Source organism: Xenopus laevis, chromosome 7L, assembly GCF_017654675.1.
Source record: "Xenopus laevis strain J_2021 chromosome 7L, Xenopus_laevis_v10.1, whole genome shotgun sequence".
Taxonomy (NCBI): domain Eukaryota; kingdom Metazoa; phylum Chordata; class Amphibia; order Anura; family Pipidae; genus Xenopus; species Xenopus laevis.
The window spans coordinates 6,475,265-6,500,351 of record NC_054383.1 but is presented as its reverse complement, the minus strand read 5'-3'; the positions used below and the strand labels follow the sequence as shown (position 1 = coordinate 6,500,351).

Genomic DNA, 25,087 nt, shown 5'->3' with positions numbered 1-25,087 from the left:
TTTGCTATTTCCATTTTGGTATTTCCTTCTAATACACAGTTTGATGCCCAGTACATATAGATTTATTATGTGACCTGTAGGGACCCCAAAACTAAAATTGTGCCTATGACTTTTCTTGACTGCCAATTCAGCTTCTGTAAACACAGCTCCTTACCTGTGTATTGTGTCATAACAACCCCATCATATTCTGTATTACCCAAGATTATTTCATATAAATCATTCTCTCACTATTCCTTAATCTGCTGCTGTTTAATACCTTCCTTTTCTCTTTTTGTTTCCCCCTGTTTTCTTCTTCTCTCCTTTTCTCTATAATCCTCTCTGATGCCTCCACCTTCTTTATCTCTTTAACACTTCTCTATCTCTTCTCTATGTCTCTCCCAGCAATCTTTTCTCTCCTTTATATTCTATATATTTAACTATATTTGATTTTAATGTATCGCAAGGAAAACAAGGGTCATAGGTGCACAGCCCTGAACCTTCAGCTAAGGGAGCGGATAAGGACTGTTGAGCAATTGGACAGACACTCAATGGAACAATCCTTCACACAGATGTGTAAACGAAAATATATTTTATTTGGTATCCATGGCACAGCCTTATGCGTTTCGTATCAAGGGGATTTATCAAGGGTTGAATTTCGAAGTTGAAAATACTTTGAAATTCGACCATCGAATTGAATTACTTCGAATATCGAAGTCGAAGTTTTTTTTCATCGAATTTGGTCATTTGTGGTCGAAGTATAATCGATTGGAAGGATTTCACCGATCGACTGAACGATTTTTCTTCGACTTCGAAAAACGTAGAAAACTGCTCTAGAAGGTCCCAATAGGCTAACATAGCACTTCGGCAGGTTTAATTTGGCAAAGTATTGAAGTCAAAGTTTTTTTTTAAAGAGACAGTACTTTGATTATCGAATAGTCGAATATTCGAACCATTTTACTTGGAATCGAATTTGAAGTCATAGTATCCTATTCGATGGTCGAAGTATCCAAAAAATTCAAAAATTCAAATTCACTTCGACCCTTGATAAATCTGCCCCTTAAATCCTAATCACTGTACAGTCTTACACATATATACATACATATTGCCTCTGTGTGTCTGCTTATAAGCAGGAATATCCTAAAACAGAATAAAGAACATCCATTTACAAACCCCCAAAGAAAGCATGACAATAAGGCACAATTAGTTCAGATAAAACACATACAGATATATCTCATATAATGAGCCTTCAGCGAGAATTATTGTTTCCTGCCAGCATTAAAAATGGCGCTGCCATACCCATATTTGCGTGCGTACGCGCCTGCTCTCCCTGACAATAGGGGGCGTGTCTGACGGAACGCTACCTTGACAAGCGTGGGCGTGTACTCTGCGCTTATTTAAAGGGACTTCAGGACGGAGGCGGCTGTCACTCCTGGCAGATTCTTACCGTCTTGCTTGGCTGAATTACACGCGCTGTCAGACATGGCTCCCAGGAAATTTTTCGTCGGCGGCAACTGGAAGATGAACGGAGACAAGAAGAGTCTGGGGGAGCTGATCAACACCATGAACAGCGGCAAGATCAATGCGGACACAGGTGGGGCGTAGTAACTACAACTCCCAGCATCCCCCGACAGCCACAATTCAGCAATAGCTGTGAGAAAGGCAGGGGATCGTGGGGTAACTGTGTTGGCTCAGCAATACCCTGACTTATGGTCTATTTAGTGGTTGGAATGGGCAGTGAACTCCCAAACTTGTTCCAACATTTCAACCTCAACGGGCCATGTGCCACCCATAAGAGGCCAATTCCCTGGGTCCTAAGTCTGTCTCACTGCAGGGCCTAAGAACGTTCATTACAGGCTGCAGCCAATGTTTATGGCCTGTCCCCCTTTATTTCTCTATACCCGGTTATATCTTCTATTGGGGGTCTCTGCATGCTGCCGGGAAGGGTTAAAATGCAATATTTCAGGGCTGGGTTTAAGGGCAGCAGAGTTGATGTCCCTCCCTATTAGTCTTATTTAAACTGCCCCTCTGGCAGCCTAGGTAAGTGGGCACAAGCCAGTCCTCCATTGCACCCAACTGCCTGGCCCACTGGCTGAACAGCTGAGACTGAGAAGTGGCTACACACAGGCACGGGCACCTCCATCTTTAATCTGCTGATGCGCCAATCACTGTGCCTTTGCCAACTCAGTGTGGTCCAAACTTGCCCCCGACTTGGCATTCCAGCATGTTCTGTCTGGGCATGTCTATTTAATAAGGGACCTATTCCTGGTGTGGGTTCTATAGTTATAAAGTGCCACTCTATTGGGTATTGCATCCTGTACGTTAAGTGCCGCCTTTGCCCAATATGACACTTGCACAATTCTGTATGTACAGTCAATTCACTTCCCCTTTTATTCCCACGATGCCTGTAACGCACCCTATTGTTGCATGTATAAAATATATCTCCTTTAACTCCTTAATTGGCCCCTCTGAGTCACATGATTGCTTGTGGACGCCGGGATGCTCTGCAGTCTGATGAAAAACCACAATCTCTCCGCATCCTCGGCTGTGACCTCTGTGTCCTTCAAAAATAAAATTGCACGCGGCCTCCATGTAATAGTGTGTGTGATGTATCACTGGTGTCCCAGCATGCCTTGCACATAGGGCAGCAGTGGGGATCATGCGCCCCTAGATGGGGGTATTGGATTTGCCTGAAAATGTCTATTGTGCCCTTTGCTACATGGCACGTAGCTTTAAATTACATCTGCATTGCCTGAGCCCCAGGGCAGGGAATTTAGGATTCTTTCATTCATTGGTACCTACACACCTCATATCCCATTTGAGCTGGAACTCCCAGAATGCATTGCACACAGCCGGAGCATGCAGAGAGAAGGCCCAGAATGCATCTCATCTTTGGGTGGAGTCAAGTCTGGAATTGGCAAAGTCTGGGGTTAAAAAAAAATAAAAATAAATAAAACAATTTTGTTTTAGGGGCTTCTGGGAGTCGTAGTAATACAGCACAATTGATACCCATGTTGGATACATAGGAGGCCCCGGGGCACACGGATGTGACTAGTGACCTGCCCCTGTGTCTCTCTCTGCAGCAGCCGACACTCTGTGCTGCGAGTCACGTACAAACGGCACTGCCAGCCTTAAAGAGACAGTAACCCAGGGAGCCGTGCCCAGTCTGAATACCGATTTACTGTACTTCCAGGCTCTGCTCCATTAGATAAGGTCACAGGGAATGAGCCAAAGACTGTAGTCATCTGGAAGACTAGTACATGCCCTTCATACAGCAGCAGGGCTGTGACAGCTGAGCTCCTCGCTTACTAAAAACAGCCGTGACCTTTCGGGCAGCTCTGTACTTGGGAGGGTGTGAAGGTCATGACTTCTAACCTTTTACAGAAGCTCAAAATAAACGACCCTGCCAGTGTGGTTACAAATAGCCTGGCACTTAATGTGGTATAGGGTGGCGCCTGCACAAGGGCATTGCATGTAACAGAGGTGCGCAGCAGCTGAGACCATAAGCCTTATATTCAATCAGATTTATTCAGTGCTCATAGTGTGTATGTACAGCCCTGTGTAACTGAGGATTTAAACATAATGAGAAATATTAACAGCAATCCCTCCATCCGCGAACTACAACTCCCAGCACTCTTTATTTGCCACTTTGATAAACACTTGTTTGTTTAACCAGCAGTACCCCTTTACGTTGTTGGGTAAAGTCCAAGTACACATTTAATTTAATAGTTAATCTGTGAATTTGGACTGTTAGCTGAGCAGCCAACCAGCATTAGTCTGGGTAAGGAGGAAGCTAGTTAAGTGTGTAAAAGCTTAATCATGCACCAAATAGTCACGTAGGATATCTGGTATAGTAGGGAGAGATGGTGTCTATATTGTAACAGTGGATAATAGTCTCTGGGAAGGGAGTGTGACTGTGGGATATCTGGTATAGTAGGGAGAGATGGTGCCTATAGTAACAGTGGATAATAGTCTCTGGAAAGGGAGTGTGACTGTGGGATAGTAGGGAGAGATGGTGCCTATAGTAACAGTGGATAATAGACTGTGGGATAGCAGGTATAGTAGGGAGAGATGGTGTCTATAGTAACAGTGGGATAATCGTCTCTGGGAAGGGAGTGTGTCTGTGGGATAGCAGGTATAGTAGGGAGAGATGGTGCCTATAGTAACAGTGGGATAATAGTCTCTGGGAAGGGAGTGTGACTGTGGGATAGCAGGTATAGTAGGGAGCGATGGTGTCTATAGTAACAGTGGATAATAGTCTCTGGGAAGGGAGTGTGACTGTGGGATAGCAGGTATAGTAGGGAGAGATGGTGTCTATAGTAACAGTGGATAATAGTCTCTGGGAAGGGAGTGTGACTGTGGGATAGCAGGTATAGTAGGGAGAGATGGTGTCTATAGTAACAGTGGGGATAATAGTCTCTGGGAAGGGAGTGTCTGTGGCACTGTTACTCATACTCTTCAGATTAATGGTAATAGTTTATTGGTACAGGGTTTAATAAGGTTTCTGATGTGGAAAAAACTCTATTATCTAAAATGTAGTAGTAATGGTGGATAAAGCTGGATCCGTTAACATAATGCAAGTACCTGTTAAATATCAATATGAACTGTTATTAATCTGCAGTATTGATTGCGTGGACATTACATGTATGTATCAGAGTGTAATATCAGCCATTCTGATTCTGTAGTTGCCAATAATGTTTAATATCAGGACCCAGAAAATGATCTGCCTGAATGAAGGACACTTGGCAATTTGCACCTGGGCAGTAACGTACAGCAACCAATCAGTGATTAGCTTTCAGTGCTCAACCTGCGCTAGGTGAAAAAAAAGCCAATCATTTAATTGGTTGCCATGAGTTACTGCCCAGGTACAAATTTGCCCAGTGTTTATAAATGACCCCCACTCTAATAAATATCTGTGACTCTACTGAGAATAGAACTGATGTGCGAATATAATCTTCTTTTGGCAGAGGTGGTCTGTGGCGCCCCATCCATTTATCTGGACTTTGCACGGCAGAAGCTGGACACCAAAATTGCTGTTTCTGCGCAGAATTGTTACAAAGTGGCCAAGGGAGCGTTCACTGGAGAGATCAGGTGCGTCCCTCTAGTATATGTGGCATGTAGATAATGTATATATGTGTATCTATATATACATATAGTATGTATATTATATAATATATAGTATATGATATAGATGTATATATTCTCTATCCTACGTTTCGGTTCCTGGCGAAGGTTCTGGTTTGAAACTGAAATGTAGGATTAACTAAATCTTCACATTGATTTATCTATGAGTGGGCTCAGGGTATGTTGAAGCGTATGGGGGATATGATTTACTAAACATAAAGTGCTTATGGCAAATCCTTACTGTTCTCTCCTCCCCCAGCCCAGCAATGATTAAAGACTGTGGTGTTACATGGGTGATTCTTGGACACTCTGAGAGACGGCACGTGTTTGGGGAGTCGGATGAGGTGAGAGGGGTCCCTGTGCTTAGCTCCCATCCTACACCCTAACCTGGGCCCTTAGCTCCGACTTCCTTCCAGTGTGTATAAATGAAAAGCACTGCTGGTTCTGGTACTAGAGGCAGTGAAGCAACCGTAATTGTATTTACTTTAGCAGCCCTTTCCTTTTGTTCCCTGACAGCTCATTGGGCAAAAAGTGGCACATGCACTAAGTGAAGGCATTGCAGTCATCGCCTGTATTGGTGAGAAACTAGACCAGCGTGAGGCGGGAATCACAGAGAAGGTGGTGTTTGAGCAGACGAAAGTCATAGCAGGTTGGTATCCTCTATCTCGACTAACCCTGCATTGCTTTAAAGGAGAACTAAACCCTAAAAATGAATGTGGCTAAAAATGCCATATTTTTATATAGTGAACTTATTGCACGAGGCTAAAGTTTGAGCTTGTCAATAGCAGCAATGATCCAGGACTTCAAACTTGTCACAGGGGGTCACCATCTTGGAAAGTGTCTGTGACACTCACATGCTCAGTGGGCTCTGATTGGCTGTTGAGAAGCTAAGCTTAGGGCTCGTCACTAATTATCCAGCAGAAAATGAGCTTCCCTGGCTGTAATATAAGCTGATGCTACAGGTTTGCTGATTATTCAATTCTGATGCTAATTGCACTGGTTTCTGTGCTGCCATGTAGTAATTATGTGTATTAATTACTAATCAGCCTTATATTGTGACATTTCTATTCTATGTGTACTGTATATTGTGAGTGGGTCCCTAAGCTCAGTAAGTGACAGCAGCACAGAGCATGTGCAGTGAATCAGCAGAAAAGAAGATGGGGAGCTACTGGGGCATCTTTGGAGACACAGATCTTTACTGCTAAAGGGCTGTGGTTGCCTTGGGCTGGTACAGAGCACAAAACATCATGTACAACATTTCTAGCTACTTCTTTAGTTCTCCTTTAAGGTACTCCCCTATGAGTCCTTGTGTTGTGTAATTAGTGCCGTTATCTAATAACATTTCCTTCTCACAGATAATGTCAAGGACTGGAGTAAGGTGGTCTTGGCCTATGAACCAGTCTGGGCTATTGGAACTGGCAAAACTGCCACACCTGAACAGGTAAGACCTTGGCAACGGTCATGGATAAAATGAATAATTCAGGGCCTTGTGGCATAAGAATACTTCCTTGAATGCTCTCTACTCTCCCAAGCGTCTTACTCTTTTATAGGTCTCTTGAGATAACACTAACTTGTACAATATTTATACATTTATTTGTTTGATTATTAAAAGGCCCAGGAAGTGCACAAGAAACTCCGCGAGTGGCTGAAAACCAACGTATCTGAAGATGTTGCCCAGTCTGTTCGTATTATTTATGGAGGTAAGTGTGCCTTTAATTATCTCCCATCCTGCATCATCCCATGTCTCTGATGCCAGCCTATCGAGTGACTTGAGGGGATCCTGTGATTTATTTTTACTGTACAGGGGTGTTTGTTCCCTCACAGGCAGCAGCTGGACACACTAGTAACTTGCTGAGGCTGTGGGATTGCAGTAGGCATCCTTAAAGGGGTGGTTCACCTTTAAATTAACTATTAGTATTGTTATAGAATGGCTAATTCTAAGCAAATTTTCAAATGGTCTTCATTTTTTATTGTCTTTGAATTATGTTGTCTTTAAAGGGGTCACTTCTTTGGGGGGGGGGGTGTCACACACATCTAAAAAGCAAATGCTCTGTAAAGCTTCACACTTAGGGGCAGATTTATTAAGGGTCGAATGGTAAATGTAAATTTTCGAATTGTATTTTTGGTAAAACTTGCAAATTTGAATTTTGAATAATCCAAACTTGATTCAAAATGTTATCAAACGGTTACCCTGGGAATTCGAATTCTACTAGTGGCCACATGAATCCTGCAGAGGTCATGTAGAAGTTAATGGCAGAGGTCCCATTTGAAGATGTTCATAGCCTTCCTGACATTAGAGTTGTTAGCTTTTTTTTCTTTAAAAAAAAAAAAAAAAAAAAAGCTGTATTCCAATTCCTAAGTAGTCTAATTCGATTTGAGTTTTTGAGCCGGTAATATTTGTTTTAGACGTTCGAATTTTTGTTTAAGGAGAAACAAAACCTTATTTAAAAAAAAAAAAATGCCCCTAACTTTTTACTTACCCCTCGGTGCAGATTCAGGGTTCTGAGTTCACGGCAGCCACCTTCTGGGCTTTCAGTAATCTGAGAATGGGACTGGCGGAGCATGCACAGTTGGAGCAATTTCCCCGTCCGCGACAAGTGCGCATGCGCTGAAATTGGCGACCGGAAGAAGACTCTGTGAACTCTATTCCTGAATCTGCACCAAGGGGCATTTGCCTGGGGTAGCAGCTAGGCTGGGGGAGGGGGGGTCTATGTGGGGTAGGGGTGTAGGGTTTTTAAATAAGGGATTTGTTTCTCCTTTAAATAACCTCCCATTCAAATTTAGAGTCTAATCTATTAGAGTAAAAAAATAATCACATGAATTCAAAATTTCACCTTTTATTAATGAGCCTCTTATTGTAATTGCTACTTTAATTACGCCTCTTTCTATTCAGGCCTTTCATTTTCCAATATTCCAGTCTCTTATTCAAATCAATGCATGGTTGCTAGGGTAATTTGGACCCTAGCAACCTGATTACTGAATAAAAAGCTAGACTCAAAAACCACAAATAATAAAAAATGAAAACCAGTTGCAAATTGTCGTAGAATATCCCTCTCTATATCATACTAAAAGTTTATTTAACTTATGTTTTGTTAGTGTAATGCAGGAACACGTCTCTTATTGCACAAGCCCTTCTCACGTTCTGTCCTGACTGAGGATTGGTGGGAGTTGTAGTTTGACAGATGGGCAACTTCTGCAGGTAATTGGTCCCCTTAACCCTCCTGACTTATTTTTTCTTCCCCGTGTAGGTTCAGTAACAGGAGGCACATGCAAAGAGCTGTCCGCTCAGCCCGACATCGATGGCTTCTTGGTGGGAGGAGCATCTTTGAAGGCGGAGTTCATTGAAATCATCAATGCCAAGCATTAATCCAGCTCCCTGGCAGAACCTCCTCCCACCCCTTCTTTACACAAACGGTTTAGAATAAGCGACCCCCGTGAGAGGCAACTCTAGTAGCGAACAAACTGGTCACCCTGAGGGCCGTACCTGGTGTCTGGGGGGGGGCCCTAGTTTGATCTGTGTAGTACGTCTAATAAATGAATGTGTTGTCTGTGACAATCCTGTCTGTGTCCAACATCCCAGGCCATGCAGGTCACTCTGCTTGAAATAAAACTCTCTAAAAACACTTTCACTGCTGATTTCTGTGTCAATCAAGTAGGCGGGTCTGGAGGGGCAAGTCGCTAACTCAGATCGGCCCCATCTTAAAGGGATGAGCCACCCCTTTGTGTGGGTATAGACACTTGACGTTAACTTTTAGTATGTTCAAGAATGGATAATTTAAGCAAGTTTTCAATTGGACTTATTTTTTTTTTTTTTAAGTGTTTAAATATTTGCATTCTGGTTCTGACTCTCTGCAGACTTCAAATCGGGGTCTCTGTCCCCTCTACAAAAACAAATGCTCTAAGGTTACATTGTTGGTACTTTGTATATCGCTTCTCCTATTCTTCTTCCAGTCTCACATCAATGCATGGTTGCTAGGGTAACCTGGATTTTGGCAACCAGATCACTGAATAAAAAGCTCAAAACCCACAAATAGTAAATAATTAAAACCAATTGTAACATTAACATAGTAAATTAGGTTGAAAAAAGACACGTTCAACATTTTTACTTTTTTTTAACCTACCTATCTGCCAGTTGTAAAGTGTCTCAGAACATTAATTTCCTACATAATACTAAAAGTTAATTTAAAGGAACAACCCCTTTAATAAGTTTTAATCAAAACTATACCCCCCCCGAACAACGTAGGTCTCTGTAAAAAGATAAAACCGCTTGTATGTAAAACCCTGCTTCATGTAAACAAACCATTTTCATAACATACTTTTCTAGTAGTATGTGCCATTGGGTAATCCTAAATAGAAAATTGGCATTAAAAAAAAAAAGGGCCGCCCCCTGGGATCATAGGCTTCACGGTGCACACAAACAAACCATACATGTTAGGTCACATGAGCCAATTAACAGACAAGAGTTGTCTTTTGCTTCCACACATCTTCCTGTTAGTTAGAGCTGCAGTATTTCTGGTCAGGTGATCTCTGAGGCAGCACACAGACCATCGCAAAATGGTGGATCAAGGTAAAAGATGTAAAACGGCAATATTTTCTTAAATATAGATTCCAGTTTGGTAAGATTCTTTAATGTGCCACTTAATTTGATATAAATCTGTTGCTTAAATATTAATTCTGGGGGTAAAGCTTTCTTTAAATCTTACACTTACAGCCTGATCACTTACTATACAACATTTGCATGTGCTTAATATTCTTATAGTCTGATCCACTATAGCGTAAAGGCACTTGGGTTAGTTTTTCCAGGACATGCATATATTTTAGGCTGACCCAGTCTGTTATACTTGTCCGGTTTACTAAAGTTAGCATATGTGTATGTATTGAGCACCAAGCACATAGCTATGATTCTGGATATTTCCAGTTCCTGGGCTGCTCTTTCCCATGGGCTGGGAGAAGAATCCGCTTTTTTCCAGCTAAGAAGCTGAGCATGTTTCATATTTCACAATGGACCAGGGTAAAACTTACAATAGTTTGACCACTAGAGGGAAGTCTTATTCTATAAACAACTCCCTCTGGCTCAGTTCAATGCAGTTTGAAACCTTACTCAGTACATTAAGTTGGGTTTAATCACTGCCCCCTACTTTCCAATGAGAAGGAGATGAGCCCATGAACAGGAAGTACAGGGAATCCGAGCTTTGTGCCTTCGTAAGTATTAGAGTGCAACAGTGTTCCCTCTTATTCCTTCTTGGCTTGGTGCATGAAAAAAATTAAACTTGTGTGTGTTTTTAAAACCATGTGCTTAGATAAGAATTAATGCAAAATTTTGTGTACACCAAAATGAGTTGTCTGCTGGCATAAACGTTTGAGAGTGCACTCACTCTCTGCAGGACTTGTCTCACTTGGGAGCCCTCACTCATCTCTTGAATTTGCACTTAGTTGGGTTTTGTGGTATCCAAAAATCTTACTAATTATCAGGCAAATCATGTGGAACCAAGAGTATCTAAATTCACCAGTCCTTGTTCATCACAGGCTGCTTTTTACTTAAAGGAATACTGTCATGGGAAAGAATGTCTTTTTCAAAACATATCAGTTAATAGTGCTGCTCCAGCAGAATTCTGCACTGAAATCCATTTCTTAAAAGAGCACACAGAATTTTTTTATATTTAATTTTGAAATCTGACATGGGGCTAAACATATTGTCGGTTTCCTAGATGCCCCTAGTCATGTGACTTGTGCTCTGATAAACTTCAGTCACTCTCTACTGCTGTACTGCAAGTTGGAGTGATATCAGCCCCTCCCTTTTCCTTCCACCAGCCTAACAGAACAGTGGGAGGGTAACCAGATAGCAGCTCCCTAACACAAGATAACAGCTGCCTGGTAGATCTAAGAACAGCACGCAAAAGTAAAATCCAGGTCCACTGAGACACATTCAATTACATTGAGTAGGAGAAACAACAGTCTGCCAGAAAGCAGTTCCATCCTAAAGTGCTGGTTCCATACCTCCCAACTGTCCCTTTTTCGGAGGGACAGTCCCTCATTTGTACTGGAAAGTCCCTCTTTTCTCTGCACTGAACAGCCAGAAAAAGAAACAAATTTTCTCACTTAATTGGCTTTTAGCAGAGAGCCCAGAACAGCTAACAGGTGCAAATAAGATACTTTGTAATAATTTTGAGACACAAAAACACAGTTTAGATAAGGAGAAATATTTTCAAACTTTCATAACCTGCCAAATTTTGTAAAACAAACATGGTAATTAGGGGGTGTGGCTACAGGAAGGGGTGTGGTCAACAAATTGCTGCGCTACGTGCGCGAAAAAAATTTTTGTCCCTCTTTTTACTTCCAAAATGTTGGGAGGTATGTGGTTCTTTCTGAAAGCACATGACCAGGCAAAATGACCTGAGATGCACCTACACACCAATATTACAACTAAATACACTTGTTGGTTCAGGAATGACATTTTATATTGTAGAGTGAATTATTTGCAGTGTAAACAGTGTCATTTAGAAATAAAAACGAAATCAGGAACAGTTCAGTGTAAAAATAAAAAGTGGGTAAATAAATAGGTTGTGCAAAATAAAAAATGTATCTAATATAGTTAGTTAGCCAAAAATGTAATGTATAAAGGCTCTCTAAGTCTTGAGTTAGTCAGTGACTATAAGGGGGCCCACATGGGACATAACTGTTCAGTGAGTTTGCAATTGATCCTCAGCATGCAGCTCAGATTCAAAAGCAACAGTTATGATTCCCCTCAAGTCTCTGATTGGTTACTGCCTGGTAACCAATCAGTGGAAAGCAAGAGAGCTGAAAAGCAGGAAGTAGTGTTCTGGCTATTATGTTAGACATCCAGTCACTCCAGCCTTTATACATTACATTTTTGGCTAACTCACTATATTAGATACATTTTTTACTTTGCACAGCCTATATTTACCCAGTTTCTATTTTTATACTGAACAATTCCTTTAAAGAAAAACCTTTACCCCCAGAATTAATACTTAACCCCCAGATAGTTTACATCATATTAAGAGGCTCCATTTAAAAAACAAATGATCTGTAAAGCTACAATTTTATTGTTACTACTACTTTTTATTACTCATCTTACTCACTATTCATGTCCTCTTTTATTCATATCTAGTCTCATACAAATGCATGGTTGCTAGGTTAATTTGGAGCTTAGCAACCAGATAACTGAAAGTGAAAACTGGAGAGCTGGTAAATAAATCAAAAACCACGTATAATAAAAAAAATAAAAACCAATTGCAAATTGATTCAGAATATTGCTCTGTAAATCATACTAAACAATAAAGCAAAGGTGAACAACCCCTTTAAATCACATAAGGTTAACAGGCTGCCATGAATGTTATGGGATTCAAAAATGCTGGACTCAATAAATACCGGAGCTGTTCTCTGTATTATGTTGTGTTTAGGGATGCACCGAATCCACTATTTGGGATTCGGCCGAATCCTTGGTGAAAGTTTCGGCTGATTACCGAACTGAATCCTAATTTGCATATGCAAATTAGGGTCAGGAAAGAAAAAAGTGGAAGAAAATCTTTATTTGTGACAAAAGGTCACGTGATTCCCCTACCCGCCCCTAATTTACATATGCAAATTAGGAATCGGTTCGGCCAGGCAGAATGATTCGGCCGAATCCTGCTGAAAAAGGTTGAATCCCGGACCAAATCCTGGATTCGGTTCATCCCTAGTTGTGTTCTATATTTATCCTGCCTTTTTTAATTTCTTTATTTGTTGTGCCCCTGAGGAAGACCCCTAAGGTCGAAACGCGTTGGGATCATTAAGTATTTTTTTGTGATTTTTTTATATAATATCTCTTTTGTTTTGTAATAAATTTATTTTTCTTTAATTGGTGTGCTATCCATTTTTGAGTATTTTTTGTGTTTGGTATTTAAGCATCCTTATATGAATTATCACTATGGAACTAAGCAGTTCTTCTAGAGTTACTGACCCTGGTACACAGCGGTTGGAAACTGAATACAAGCCTGAATATCCCTTTAATAAGGTAAGGAGGGTGCCATGTTGGCAGCACCCTGTGCAGGAGCTGTTTTTGTTATCTTTGCGATATCATCTGTTTGCTCGTCTGTAATGTTTCCAAGCACATTTTGCCAATTATCCCCAGTATATTCACATCTCAGTAAAGTTTCTAATTAATTAAGCTGCTTAATGGTTTTTCTTTTTTTTTTTCTAGGGAATACAAGTCTCACTATATCACTATATCAACCAATGACATTATCCAGCCATACATTACTCTGCAACGGCTTTAATGACTGTAATCAATAATGTGCAACATTTAAAATGCATAAACACACATCCATCTTCTTTATAGTCAGTCCCCGATCATCTCTCATGATAAAAACGCGCATCACGAAGATCCGGATGAAACAATAACAATTACATAACTGATAGACCCTGTGCTTAAACAATTACAATTTTATTTATTTGTATTAGGGTAATGAAAAATACATTTGTGTGCAAGCAAAGCTTAAATACAGCTGTACTGCTCTGTATATATATTTATCATTCAATTGGTTTTTTTTCCTCGATTCACTTACAGTTAAAGGGTCCCATTTACACATAGACCATACCTCCCAACTGTTCCATTTTTAGAGGGACAGTCCCTCTTTTGACAGCTCAACCCGCAATCCCTCATTTGTACTGGAAAGTCCCGTTTTCTCTGCACTGAACAGCCAGAAAAAGAAACAAAGTTTCTAACTTAATTGGCTTTTGGCAAAGAGCCCAGAACAGCCACAGCTTCAGATAAGATACTTTTGTAACAATTTCGAGATAAGCAAATAAGTAATTGTAACAAGATAACAGGTCCCTTGGGAGAAGTTAGACTCACAGCTTAAAGGGCAATTCACCTTCTTTAGAAAAACTGTAATAACTGAAAAAAACACAGAAATATGTTCAGACTTTCATAACCTGCCAAATTCTGTAAAATGAACATGGTAATTAGGGGGTGTGGCCACACAAATGGGCGTGAAAATAAAAAATTCACCGCGCTACGAGGCAAACTTTTTTGTTCCTCTTTTTATTTCCAAAATGTTGGGAGGTATGATGATTTTTGTGTTTGAGGCTTATTCAACACATTATATGCACAGAATCCTTCATAGTATCCCAATTTCGTGTATAATCCCCCAGAACACATGGTGGGGTAAATGCAGTGGAAATTAACAATAATACTAATTTGCAATAAATGAATTCAGTTTTGCAGCGCTCACAGTTCCAACTAACAGCTCCTAAACAAACCCACCTGTATATATGTTGCTCCCAAGAGCTTATTGAGCAATACACAATACATATGTACAGCCAATCATAATCTCCTTCAGGATGGCAGTACACACAAGGCTATCCAATCATTGCAGTAGTCTAGCAGCACCCTAGTAGTATATCACTACTCAGCATCAAATTGGGGGGCCCATGCCCCAGGTCATACCTTATTCTTCTTGTGGCTGCAATCAGGGGGCATCGCCCATAGTTTGAGCTTGGGAGTGGCTCTCGGTCAATGGAGCCCCGGTATTCCGTGGGCCCAGTCCGACCCTGTGACAGACTTTGTGCCCTGTCACATCACATTATATGAGTGAATTGGTAGAGAGCTCACTTCTAAGCAGCCGATTATAAAAGAGAGTAGCAGTGAGAGTTAAATAGCCCAGTGGGCCAGTAAAACACTTTATGATACTCAACACGTTCATTGCAATGGCTCATAAAGGCACAATGATGCTTTAAGGGCAGAGACACGTTGCTATTTCGGGAGATTAGTCGCCCAGCGACAAATCGCTTCTTCTTCGGGCAACTAATCTCCTCGATGTAAATCGCCGGCCGGATGGCACTCGGAACGATTTGTTTTGGCGAAGTTTCGGGCGACTTCGGAAAGCCAAAGCAAACCGAGTCAAGCTACCGGATCAAGTAAAAGTTATTATTACAGAGAAAAAGGAAATCATTTTAAAAATGTCTATTAAGACAATAATAGTAATTAGGAGTGCTCTACCTTCATTAAACCCGTGTGGGTCTCAGTTGCTGAACTGGAAGACCCTCGCACACTTTTTGGATTAATTTAGCATCCAGAACAAGAAATCCAGCAGCACACTCAAATTGATGCAACAATCCGTAGTGTTTTATTAGCCCATATATGAACAGAAAAAGGGGCGACGTTTCGGGCCCTACTGGACCCTTTATCAAGCCTCTGGATTTTTAAGACATCGAGATATCTATCGGGGAAGCCTGTCGGAGGCCTCATAAACTAACAAGCTGCCAACTTAATCTGTCACATCTTATATCTGCCTGTGTACAGATTTCATTTAGCCACAAAGGTTAAATGTGTGTTAAATTATACTGCAGACCTACAGGTCAGGTCAGTCTCCAGCTGTTTGGGGCATATTTATCGAAGAGTGAAGTTAGAGATCACCACAGTCCAATAGAGTGAAATTCCGCCACTCTCCATTAGTTTCTATGGGATTTTTAAAAGAGTACTTTCACGTTCACCTATTCAATCTTTTAAAAATCCCATAGAAATGAACGGAGAGTGGTGGAATTTGACTCTAATGGACTATGGCAATCTCTAACTTCACTCTTTGATAAATATGCCCCATTATGTTGTTTGTAGGGAAACAGAGCAATAAGTGATTGCATTAGGTGCATTTTACGACCCTGTGGGCTCCTACGTACTGGGGGTTCTTCGCCATTCCTCTTCACTAAAACAAGCTTTTCTGTTCATTTTTCACCGGCTCACTTAATTATATGGCTGGTAATTAAGCACACTATCAAACAGATCTGGATATTTATGTTATAATCATACAGCAATTTACAAGCAGTGTAATTAGAAGAGTTCCGTAAGGAGTCATTTATTGTTTTTACAATTGTCTGTCGGAGAGAACATTCCATCAGTAAACTGTGAGCAGGGAGGCTCAGTATGGGGGCACAGAGGCACACCCACACCCACAACTCTAAGCTCTGTGTTATAACTACAACTCCCAGCCTCAGGACGTGGGCTCCCGGGGGAGCGACGGGTGCAACTGCACACAGTCTATCCCCTCAGAAGAGCCTGCTAGAGTCGCTGCATGTACTACAAGAAAAACTAGAGGTAATGGGGTGTGTTCCAGCTGGGGAGGGGTAGACTGGGGGGCCTGTGGTCCTCTATTTATGCCACTGGTCCTAGCAGGTCCTTCTGTTATGATTTTTCTGATCTTTTATGATGTGTTATTTCTAGGGATGCACCGAATCCAGGATTCGGTTCGGGATTCGGCCTTTTTCAGCAGGATTTGGCCGAATCCTTCTGCCGAAAGCCAGGCAAAACAAGTAAAAAATGTTTTCCCCGTCCCACCCCTAACTTGCATATGCATATGCAAATTAGGGTTCGGATTCGGTTCGGTCGAATCTTTCGCAAAGGATTCAGCCGAATCCAAAACAGTGGATTCGGTGCATCCCTAGTTATTTCTAATACACTGTTTACACTGCAAATAATTCACTCTACAATATAAAATTTAAATCCTGAACCAACAAGTGTATTTTTTATATTTGTAATATTGGTGTAGGTGCATCTCAGGTCATTTTGCCTGGTCATGTGCTTTCAGAAAGAGCCAGCACTTTAGGATGGAACTGCTTTCTGACAGGCTGTTGTTTCTCCTACTCAATGTAACTGAATGTGTCTCAGTGGGACCTGGATTTTATTATTGAGTGCTGTTCTTAGATCTACCAGGCAGCTATCTGGTTACCTTCCCATTGTTCTGTTGTTAGGCTGCTGGGGGGGAAAAGGGAGGGGGTAATATTACTCCAACTTGCAGTACAGCAGTAAAGAGTGACTGAAGTCTATCAGAGCACAAGTCACATGACTGGGGGCAGCTGGGAAACTGACAATATGTCTAGCCCCAGCAACTGATGCATTTTGAAAATAACATTTTTTCCCATGACAGTATCAATTTAAACTGGCAGTGAAATTTGTAATACTAACCCAGTCGTATTTGGTGGTTACAGTTTATACATGGTCCAGGGCGGCAGACCAGGACCCCATGTCTACATTGGTGGACAAAAAAAAATCTTTACTGCCTGTCCTATTGTATTCAAGTTCAGCCAGTTAAAGGTAGTGCTGCCACAAATTTCTTGAGGTGGCTCATGAGGCCCACCTAGGAGATCTTTGACTTGGCCCTTGCTTGGTACCTCCATGCAGCTTGGCTGCTCGTTTCTGCTGTGAAAATTCAAACATACGTGAGCAACTCCAGTCCTTCTGCTCTATTATCAAACCCCCCAGAGAACCCGACATCCAGGGCCCACAATAATTAGATGAAGACATGCCAGAGTTACATAGGCTTTGTGATGAACCAAGATATTTCTGTTGCTTGGGCTTGGAGCACGCTTGACTGCACAACTCAATGGTTCACCCCAAGGGACACATCAAATGAACCTAATAGTTACTCTTATTCTTCCTCCTACACCCAGCGACCTTCATATGCCCTCTCATGATTATCATATGTAAGCTGCTCAGGCAACACACTAAAGTTTTACTCATCATAGAGGCTTATTTAGTGCTACTGCCTTTCTCTTAATCCTGGGTACGACATCTGCACTTGGATTAGTGCTCGGGCTGTCCCCAGTGAAAGGTTTTGCTTCCTAATTAGCAAACACCATATGCTTTTTCTATAATGTGCTTAGGGTTATCTATTCACATGGGGTCTCCATGGGTGTGACCAAAATCATCCATGTACATGTGACATGCTAGGCAGCTGATGCAATTGAATAACATGTAATAGCCATGATCAGTGAGGCAGTGCATCATGGGAAGCTATACAGTGCTACTTACGCTGTTGTGCCTTTGTACATTATGAGCAAAAGACACAAAATATTGCCATATAGAATGCATGCCTCTGCAGTTTTTCTCCATTCCAGTAGGGGGCACTGCTACTTACTAATATACTCACATTCAGATTAAGTGATGGACATTCAAAATCTGCCAGCTGTTTGTATGTACTGACTAATTCATGCAGTGTAACTTTCAAATACTCTGATAATCATTCTGATCCAACTGCCCAGATTAATACTTACATTCACGAATCTAGTCCCACACAGACTCCTGCCTATTTATTCCTACCCATGTATACTGATCCAGTCCCACTCAGGCTCCTACCTATTCATTCCTACCCACGTATACACTGATCCAGTCCCACTCAGACTCATACCTATTCACTCCTACCCACGTATACACTGATCCAGTCCCACTCAGGCTCCTACCTATTCATTCCTACCCAAGTATACACTGATCCAGTCCCACTCAGACTCCTACCTATTCATTCCTACCAAGTATACACTGATCCAGTCCCACTCAGACTCCTACCTATTCACTCCTACCCACGTATACACTGATCCAGTCCCACTCAGACTCCTACCTATTCATTCCTACCCACGTATACACTGATCCAGTCCCACTCAGACTCCTACCTATTCATTCCTACCCACGTATACACTGATCCAGTCCCACTCAGACTCCTACCTATTCATTCCTACCCACGTATACACTGATCCAGTCCCACTCAGACTCCTACCTATTCATTCCTACCCAAGTATACACTGATCCAGTCCCACTCAGACTCATACCTATTCACTCCTACCCAAGTATACACTGATCCAGTCCCACTCAGGCTCCTACCTATTCATTCCTACCCACGTATACACTGATCCAGTCCCACTCAGACTCCTACCTATTCATTCCTACCCACGTATACACTGATCCAGTCCCACTCAGACTCCTACCTATTCATTTCTACCCACGTATACACTGATCCAGTCCCACTCAGACTCATACCTATTCACTCCTACCCAAGTATACACTGATCCAGTCCCACTCAGGCTCCTACCTATTCATTCCTACCCACATATACACTGATCCAGTCCCACTCAGACTCCTACCTATTCACTCCTACCCACGTATACACTGATCCAGTCCCACTCAGGCTCCTACCTATTCACTCCTACCCAAGTATACACTGATCCAGTCCCACTCAGGCTCCTACCTATTCACTCCTACCAAGTATACACTGATCCAGTCCCACTCAGACTCCTACCTATTCATTCCTACCAAGTATACACTGATCCAGTCCCACTCAGACTCCTACCTATTCACTCCTAGCCACGTATACACTGATCCAGTCCCACTCAGACTCCTACCTATTCATTCCTACCCACGTATACACTGATCCAGTCCCACTCAGACTCCTACCTATTCATTCCTACCCACCTATACACTGATCCAGTCCCACTCAGGCTTTTACCTATTCATTCCTACCCTGGTATACACTGATCCAGTCCCACTCAGACTCATACCTATTCATTCCTACCCACGTATACACTGATCCAGTCCCACTCAGGCTTCTACCTATTCATTCCTACCCACATATACACTGATCCAGTCCCACTCAGACTCCTACCTATTCACTCCTACCCACATATACACTGATCCAGTCCCACTCAGACTCCTATCTATTCATTCCTACCCACGTATACACTGATCCAGTCCCACTCAGACTCCTACCTATTCATTCCTACCCACGTATACACTGATCCAGTCCCACTCAGGCTTCTACCTATTCATTCCTACCCACGTATACACTGATCCAGTCCCACTCAGACTCCTACCTATTCATTCCTACCCACGTATACACTGATCCAGTCCCACTCAGGCTTCTACCTATTCATTCCTACCCAAGTATACACTGATCCAGTCCCACTCAGACTCCTACCTATTCATTCCTACCCACATATACACTGATCCAGTCCCACTCAGACTCCTACCTATTCATTCCTACCCAAGTATACACTGATCCAGTCCCACTCAGACTCCTACCTATTCATTCCTACCCACGTATACACTGATCCAGTCCCACTCAGACTCCTACCTATTCATTCCTACCCACGTATACACTGATCCAGTCCCACTCAGGCTTCTACCTATTCATTCCTACCCACGTATACACTGATCCAGTCCCACTCAGTCTCCTACCTATTCATTCCTACCCACATATACACTGATCCAGTCCCACTCAGACTCCTACCTATTCATTCCTACCCACGTATACACTGATCCAGTCCCACTCAGGCTTCTACCTATTCATTCCTACCCAAGTATACACTGATCCAGTCCCACTCAGACTCCTACCTATTCATTCCTACCCACGTATACACTGATCCAGTCCCACTCAGACTCCTACCCACATATATACTGATTTAGCTTGTGGAATGCAAGCTTTTCAGACAAGTGCACATACATACGTACATACATACATAATGACAGGCCTACCTCATGAACTTGTACATGCTAGTACACATAATCACAGGCACATTGTCACATGCACAATTTGAATCATGCTCATTGTGTTGAGCAAATAAACACACTTGCACATATATGCACACACTGTCACACACACACACACACACACACACAAACTGTCACACACACACAAACTGTCACACACACACACACACACTGTCACACACACACTGTCACACACACACAAACTGTCACACACACACACACACACAAACTGTCACACACACACACACACACACACAAGCTGACAGTCAGGGGCACACAGTTGCACACAAGCTCACACATTTAAAGCACACACAGAGACTTTCTCTCCAGTCCTGCAGATAAATTCTGCCTCCCCCTTTGTGCTAGAAATTACAGGAAGAGAGGGGGAGAGCAGCAGCAGGAGGAGGAGGAGGGAGAGAGGCTGCTGAGAGAGAGAGAGACCTCTGTCACTGGCATGTGACTCCTCCCTGCTCTCTCTTACTGTCTCTCTCACACACACACACACAGCTACAGAGACTAAGGGAGCAGAGAGGGGCCATTTCTATACATTCACACATACACACATTACAGAACTGAGAGAACTTTCCCCAGCTATAATATCGCTCAGAAGTCTGTCTGTCTGTCTCTTGTCCCATTCCCCCTCCCTCTCTCTGTCTGACTCTCTCTTTCTCTCCTCCCTCCACTAAACACCTAATGGGAAGAGCAGGAGAGAGAGAGAGGAGGGAGGTGACCAGGAAGGGGGAGGAACCAGCAGCAGCAGCAGGAGGGGGAGGGAGGGAGCAGAACAGGAGGGAGGGGGCAGAGGAGGTAGAAAATTTTCCTCTTTTGTAGGATTTTCACTGCACAACGGATTTAAAAAAAAGAGAAAAGGAAAAAAAATCGTATTTCCCCCCTTCTCGTCTGTTCGGCTGTGCAGCCGCTCCCCCCGCTCCTTCCATTCCCCCCTCGCCCTGAGGCACAATGATCCGCTCCGGCTTCTATGCCCGTCATCCGCTTGGCCCCGGACTGGGAACGTCTCTCCGGCTGCCTCTCGTGTAACGGGGAGACTCCTCTCGGCACCGGACATTCTCTCGTCTGTCCCACCGTCTCCCTTTGTTGTTAGGTGGGTGACACTGTTCTCGATCCTTCTCTCTAGTCTCTACACAATCGCACGCACAGATTGACACACACACGCGTGTACACTCTCCACCAGCTCACTGCCAGCCACGGAGGAAGAAGTGACACTTAGTGTGACACATGCACGCGTATGACTAGTGATCTCACACTCATGCACTCTCACTCATGCACACTCATACACACACACACTCATGCACACTCACACTCATGCACACACACACACACTCTCATGCACACTCATGCATACTCACACACACTCTCGCACACACACACACTCATGCACACACACTCATGCACACACACACACTCATGCACTCTCACTCATGCACACACACTCATGCACTCACACACTCATGCACACTCACACTCATGCACACACTCTCATGCACTCACACACTCATGCACACTCACACTCATGCACACACTCTCATGCACTCACACACTCATGCACTCACACACTCATGCACACTCACACTCATGCACACACTCTCATGCACTCACACACTCATGCACACTCACACTCATGCACACACTCTCATGCACTCACACACTCATGCACACACACACTCATGCACACACACACTCATGCACACACACACTCATGCACACTCACACGCATGCACACTCACACGCATGCACACTCACACTCATGCACACACTCATGCACTCTCACTCATGCACTCACACTCATTCACACTCATGCATTCACACTTATGCACACACACTCATGCACACACACACTCATGCACACTCACACTCGTGCACTCACACTCGTGCACTCACACACACTCATGCACTCTCACTCATGCATTCTCACTCATGCACTCACACTCATGCATTCACACTCATGCACTCACACTCATGCACACTCATACACACTCACACTCATACACACTCACACTCGTGCACTCACACACACTCATGCACACATATACTCATGCACTCACACTTATGCACACACACTCATGCGCACACACACACTCATGCGCACACACACTCATGCACTCACACTCATGCACACAGACACACACACCCCTCCCGTGGCACCAACATACACAGCTGCACAGTACACACATGTGACCCCAAGAACTTGCACTTCAATGTTGCTCTAGGGGGAAGGGCTGGTAATGATGGATTTATTTTTGGTTTTAACATGTAATCTCTAACCTGTGGAGCTTGCACTTTATTTGCTGGAACCTATTAGCAGAAACTTGGGTTTAACCATTTAATGTAAATCTAGATAAGCTGTCAGTTCTAGCTGTCAATTGTACTACAACTACCAGAATCATCAACCCCCCCCCCCTCGATGCTAGAAGTTGTAGCTCTCTCTGTCTGGAAGGCACAAGTCTGTATCAATGGGGCTGTTGTGGTTATTGGGATGTTTTGGGGGGTACCATGAATCCGTGTTGGGATTCCTCTTGCTGTATGGGCTTCCAGTTTATCCATAGGGAAGAGACTGGTATAGAATATTTTGTGCTGATTCCAGTGTTTCTACATATTGGGGGGAGTCATGCTCTTACAGTTATGGGACCTGTTATCCAGAATGCTCGGGACCTGGGGTTTTCAAGATCACGGATCATTTAAGTAATTTGGATCTTCATACCTTAAGTCTACTAAAAATCATGTAAACATTAAATAAACCCAATAGGCTGGTTTTGCCTCCAATAAGGATTAATTATATCTTAGTTGGGATCAAGTACAAGTGACTGTTTTATTATTACAGAGAAAAAGGAAATCATTATGTAAAAATTTAGATTATTGGGATAATGGAGTCTATGGGAGACGGCCACTCCATAATTCTTTTTGGATAACAAGTTTCTGGCTAACGGATCCCCTACCTGTATGTATGCATGTATAAATCGTGGTGCTCACTGATGGGTAGTGTTTGAGCTTTGCTTTCCGCTGCATGGGCTTATCAGTCCATTACTGTACGATACTGTACGACAGTAATGGGAGAAACACAGGATTAGATAACGTTATATTACATTATGCTTTAATATCCCCAAATCTCATCTATTTTCCATAGATTTGTGCATTCCAGTGATTTGGAATTGGTCATGTTTAATAACAGGGTGCCCGTGTGTGGATGCAACAGTGCCACAGGAAAGCACCCGTGCAGGTGAACTACAACTCTGTGCACATGATGTTGCGTCCCTGTGCAGCTCGTGTTAGTGGCTGTGCGCTCACACTTTACACATGGAAGTTTATGTGTCACACAATGAGAAGCCGTATCACCAGCAATGATCTATGTAGGCGAGTGTGTTCCATGCAGAACAGCCTGTGAGAATGTGAGGAGTTTCCCAGACTTAATACACTAAATTGTAGGCCTGGCGCCTTCATATACAGGTCACAGGACTCCAAGGTGACTTCTAATATCCTTTATCATGTTCAGTAGGAGGTGCATGTCGCACACGGGAGGCCGATTTGGACAAAGCAAAGTGGATTTATTAGTAATATGAGTCTTTGCATGGAATTCTGGGGGCCACATGATAGGCCTGTAGCCGTGTCCTTCTGTATTAAGACGACTTCTTGCATCATAGGTCAGCACTGCCCTCCCATATGTGATCACTGAGGCTAATTGGGTCTTATGAAAGTCTTTAAATTGCTGAAAATTGGTATAAAGAAAGAAGGTCATGGTGTGCTCGTACTAAAGGCAACCGGACGCCTCTGTGCATCAGGATTGACAGTAATTTGGGAGCCTTAAAGGGGTTGTTTACCTTTATTAACTTTTAGTATGTTCTAGAATGGCCATTTCTAAGCAACTATTCAATTGGCCTTCATCTTTTCCCCTTTTTTATGGCCTTTGAGTTATTTGCCTTCATGTGATGAGTGACATCACAAGCATCGATTATAGGGGCTTGACCAAAAGCCGACCATAACCTGCCCACTGTCAAATTGCTCCCGACCCACCAAACTTATAGTATTTATGGACTAGTGATGGTTGGTCCAACACAGGCTGGTTCAGGCAACATCCATACAACTTCATACAACTTCTGGGGTGTGGACTGAACTTTTCCTCCCACCCAAATTGTCCTCGCACCCGTGACCCCACTATGCCCTTCTTCCACCTCCAGCCTTTGCCTTTTAAAGGTGCACGCCCGACCCCCAACTTTTCAGTTGGTCGTCATGATTTTTTAAATGATTTACCCTTTTCCTCTGACTATTTTCAGCTTTCAAATGGGGGTCACTGACCCCATACATAAACAAAAGCTGCGTAAAGATGCACATTTATTGTTATTGCTACTTTTTAGTATTCATCTTTCTATTCAGGCATCTTCTATTCACATCCTAGTCTCTTATTTAAATCACTGCCTGGTTGCTAGGGTAATATTGATATTACTGATATTACAGACCGGGGAGCTGCTGAATAAAAAGCTAAATAAAAACCACAAATAATAAAAAAAAATTAAATTGAAAATTGTCTTGGAATCTCACTCTCTACATCATACTTAAAGTTAACTCAAAGGTGAACAACCCATTTAAAGAAAGGGATGAAACAATATTTAGGGCCTGTAACTGAAAATTAGGTGCAGTTGACAACTAGTAACAGAAATGAATTCT

At 42.7% G+C, this 25,087-nt stretch overlaps 2 protein-coding genes across 2 annotated transcripts in view; both read left to right on the top strand.

The window, feature by feature from the left end:
* Positions 1-1,385: 1,385 nt before the first annotated feature.
* On the top strand, positions 1,386-8,723 carry tpi1.L (triosephosphate isomerase 1 L homeolog). The gene is made up of 7 exons (XM_018225031.2): positions 1,386-1,570; positions 4,944-5,067; positions 5,360-5,444; positions 5,617-5,749; positions 6,456-6,541; positions 6,713-6,800; positions 8,349-8,723. The coding sequence occupies exons 1-7, from the start codon at positions 1,459-1,461 to the stop codon at positions 8,465-8,467; spliced, it is 747 nt and encodes a 248-aa protein (XP_018080520.1). The 5' UTR covers positions 1,386-1,458; the 3' UTR covers positions 8,468-8,723.
* A 12,462-nt stretch (positions 8,724-21,185) lies between these two features.
* The window catches only part of atn1.L (atrophin 1 L homeolog), a 36,844-nt gene continuing 32,942 nt past the window's right edge, over positions 21,186-25,087 (top strand). Inside the window, exon 1 of the mRNA XM_018225030.2 lies at positions 21,186-21,512. The gene's annotated coding sequence lies outside the window, so the exon portion shown is untranslated. The remainder of the gene's footprint in view (positions 21,513-25,087) is intronic.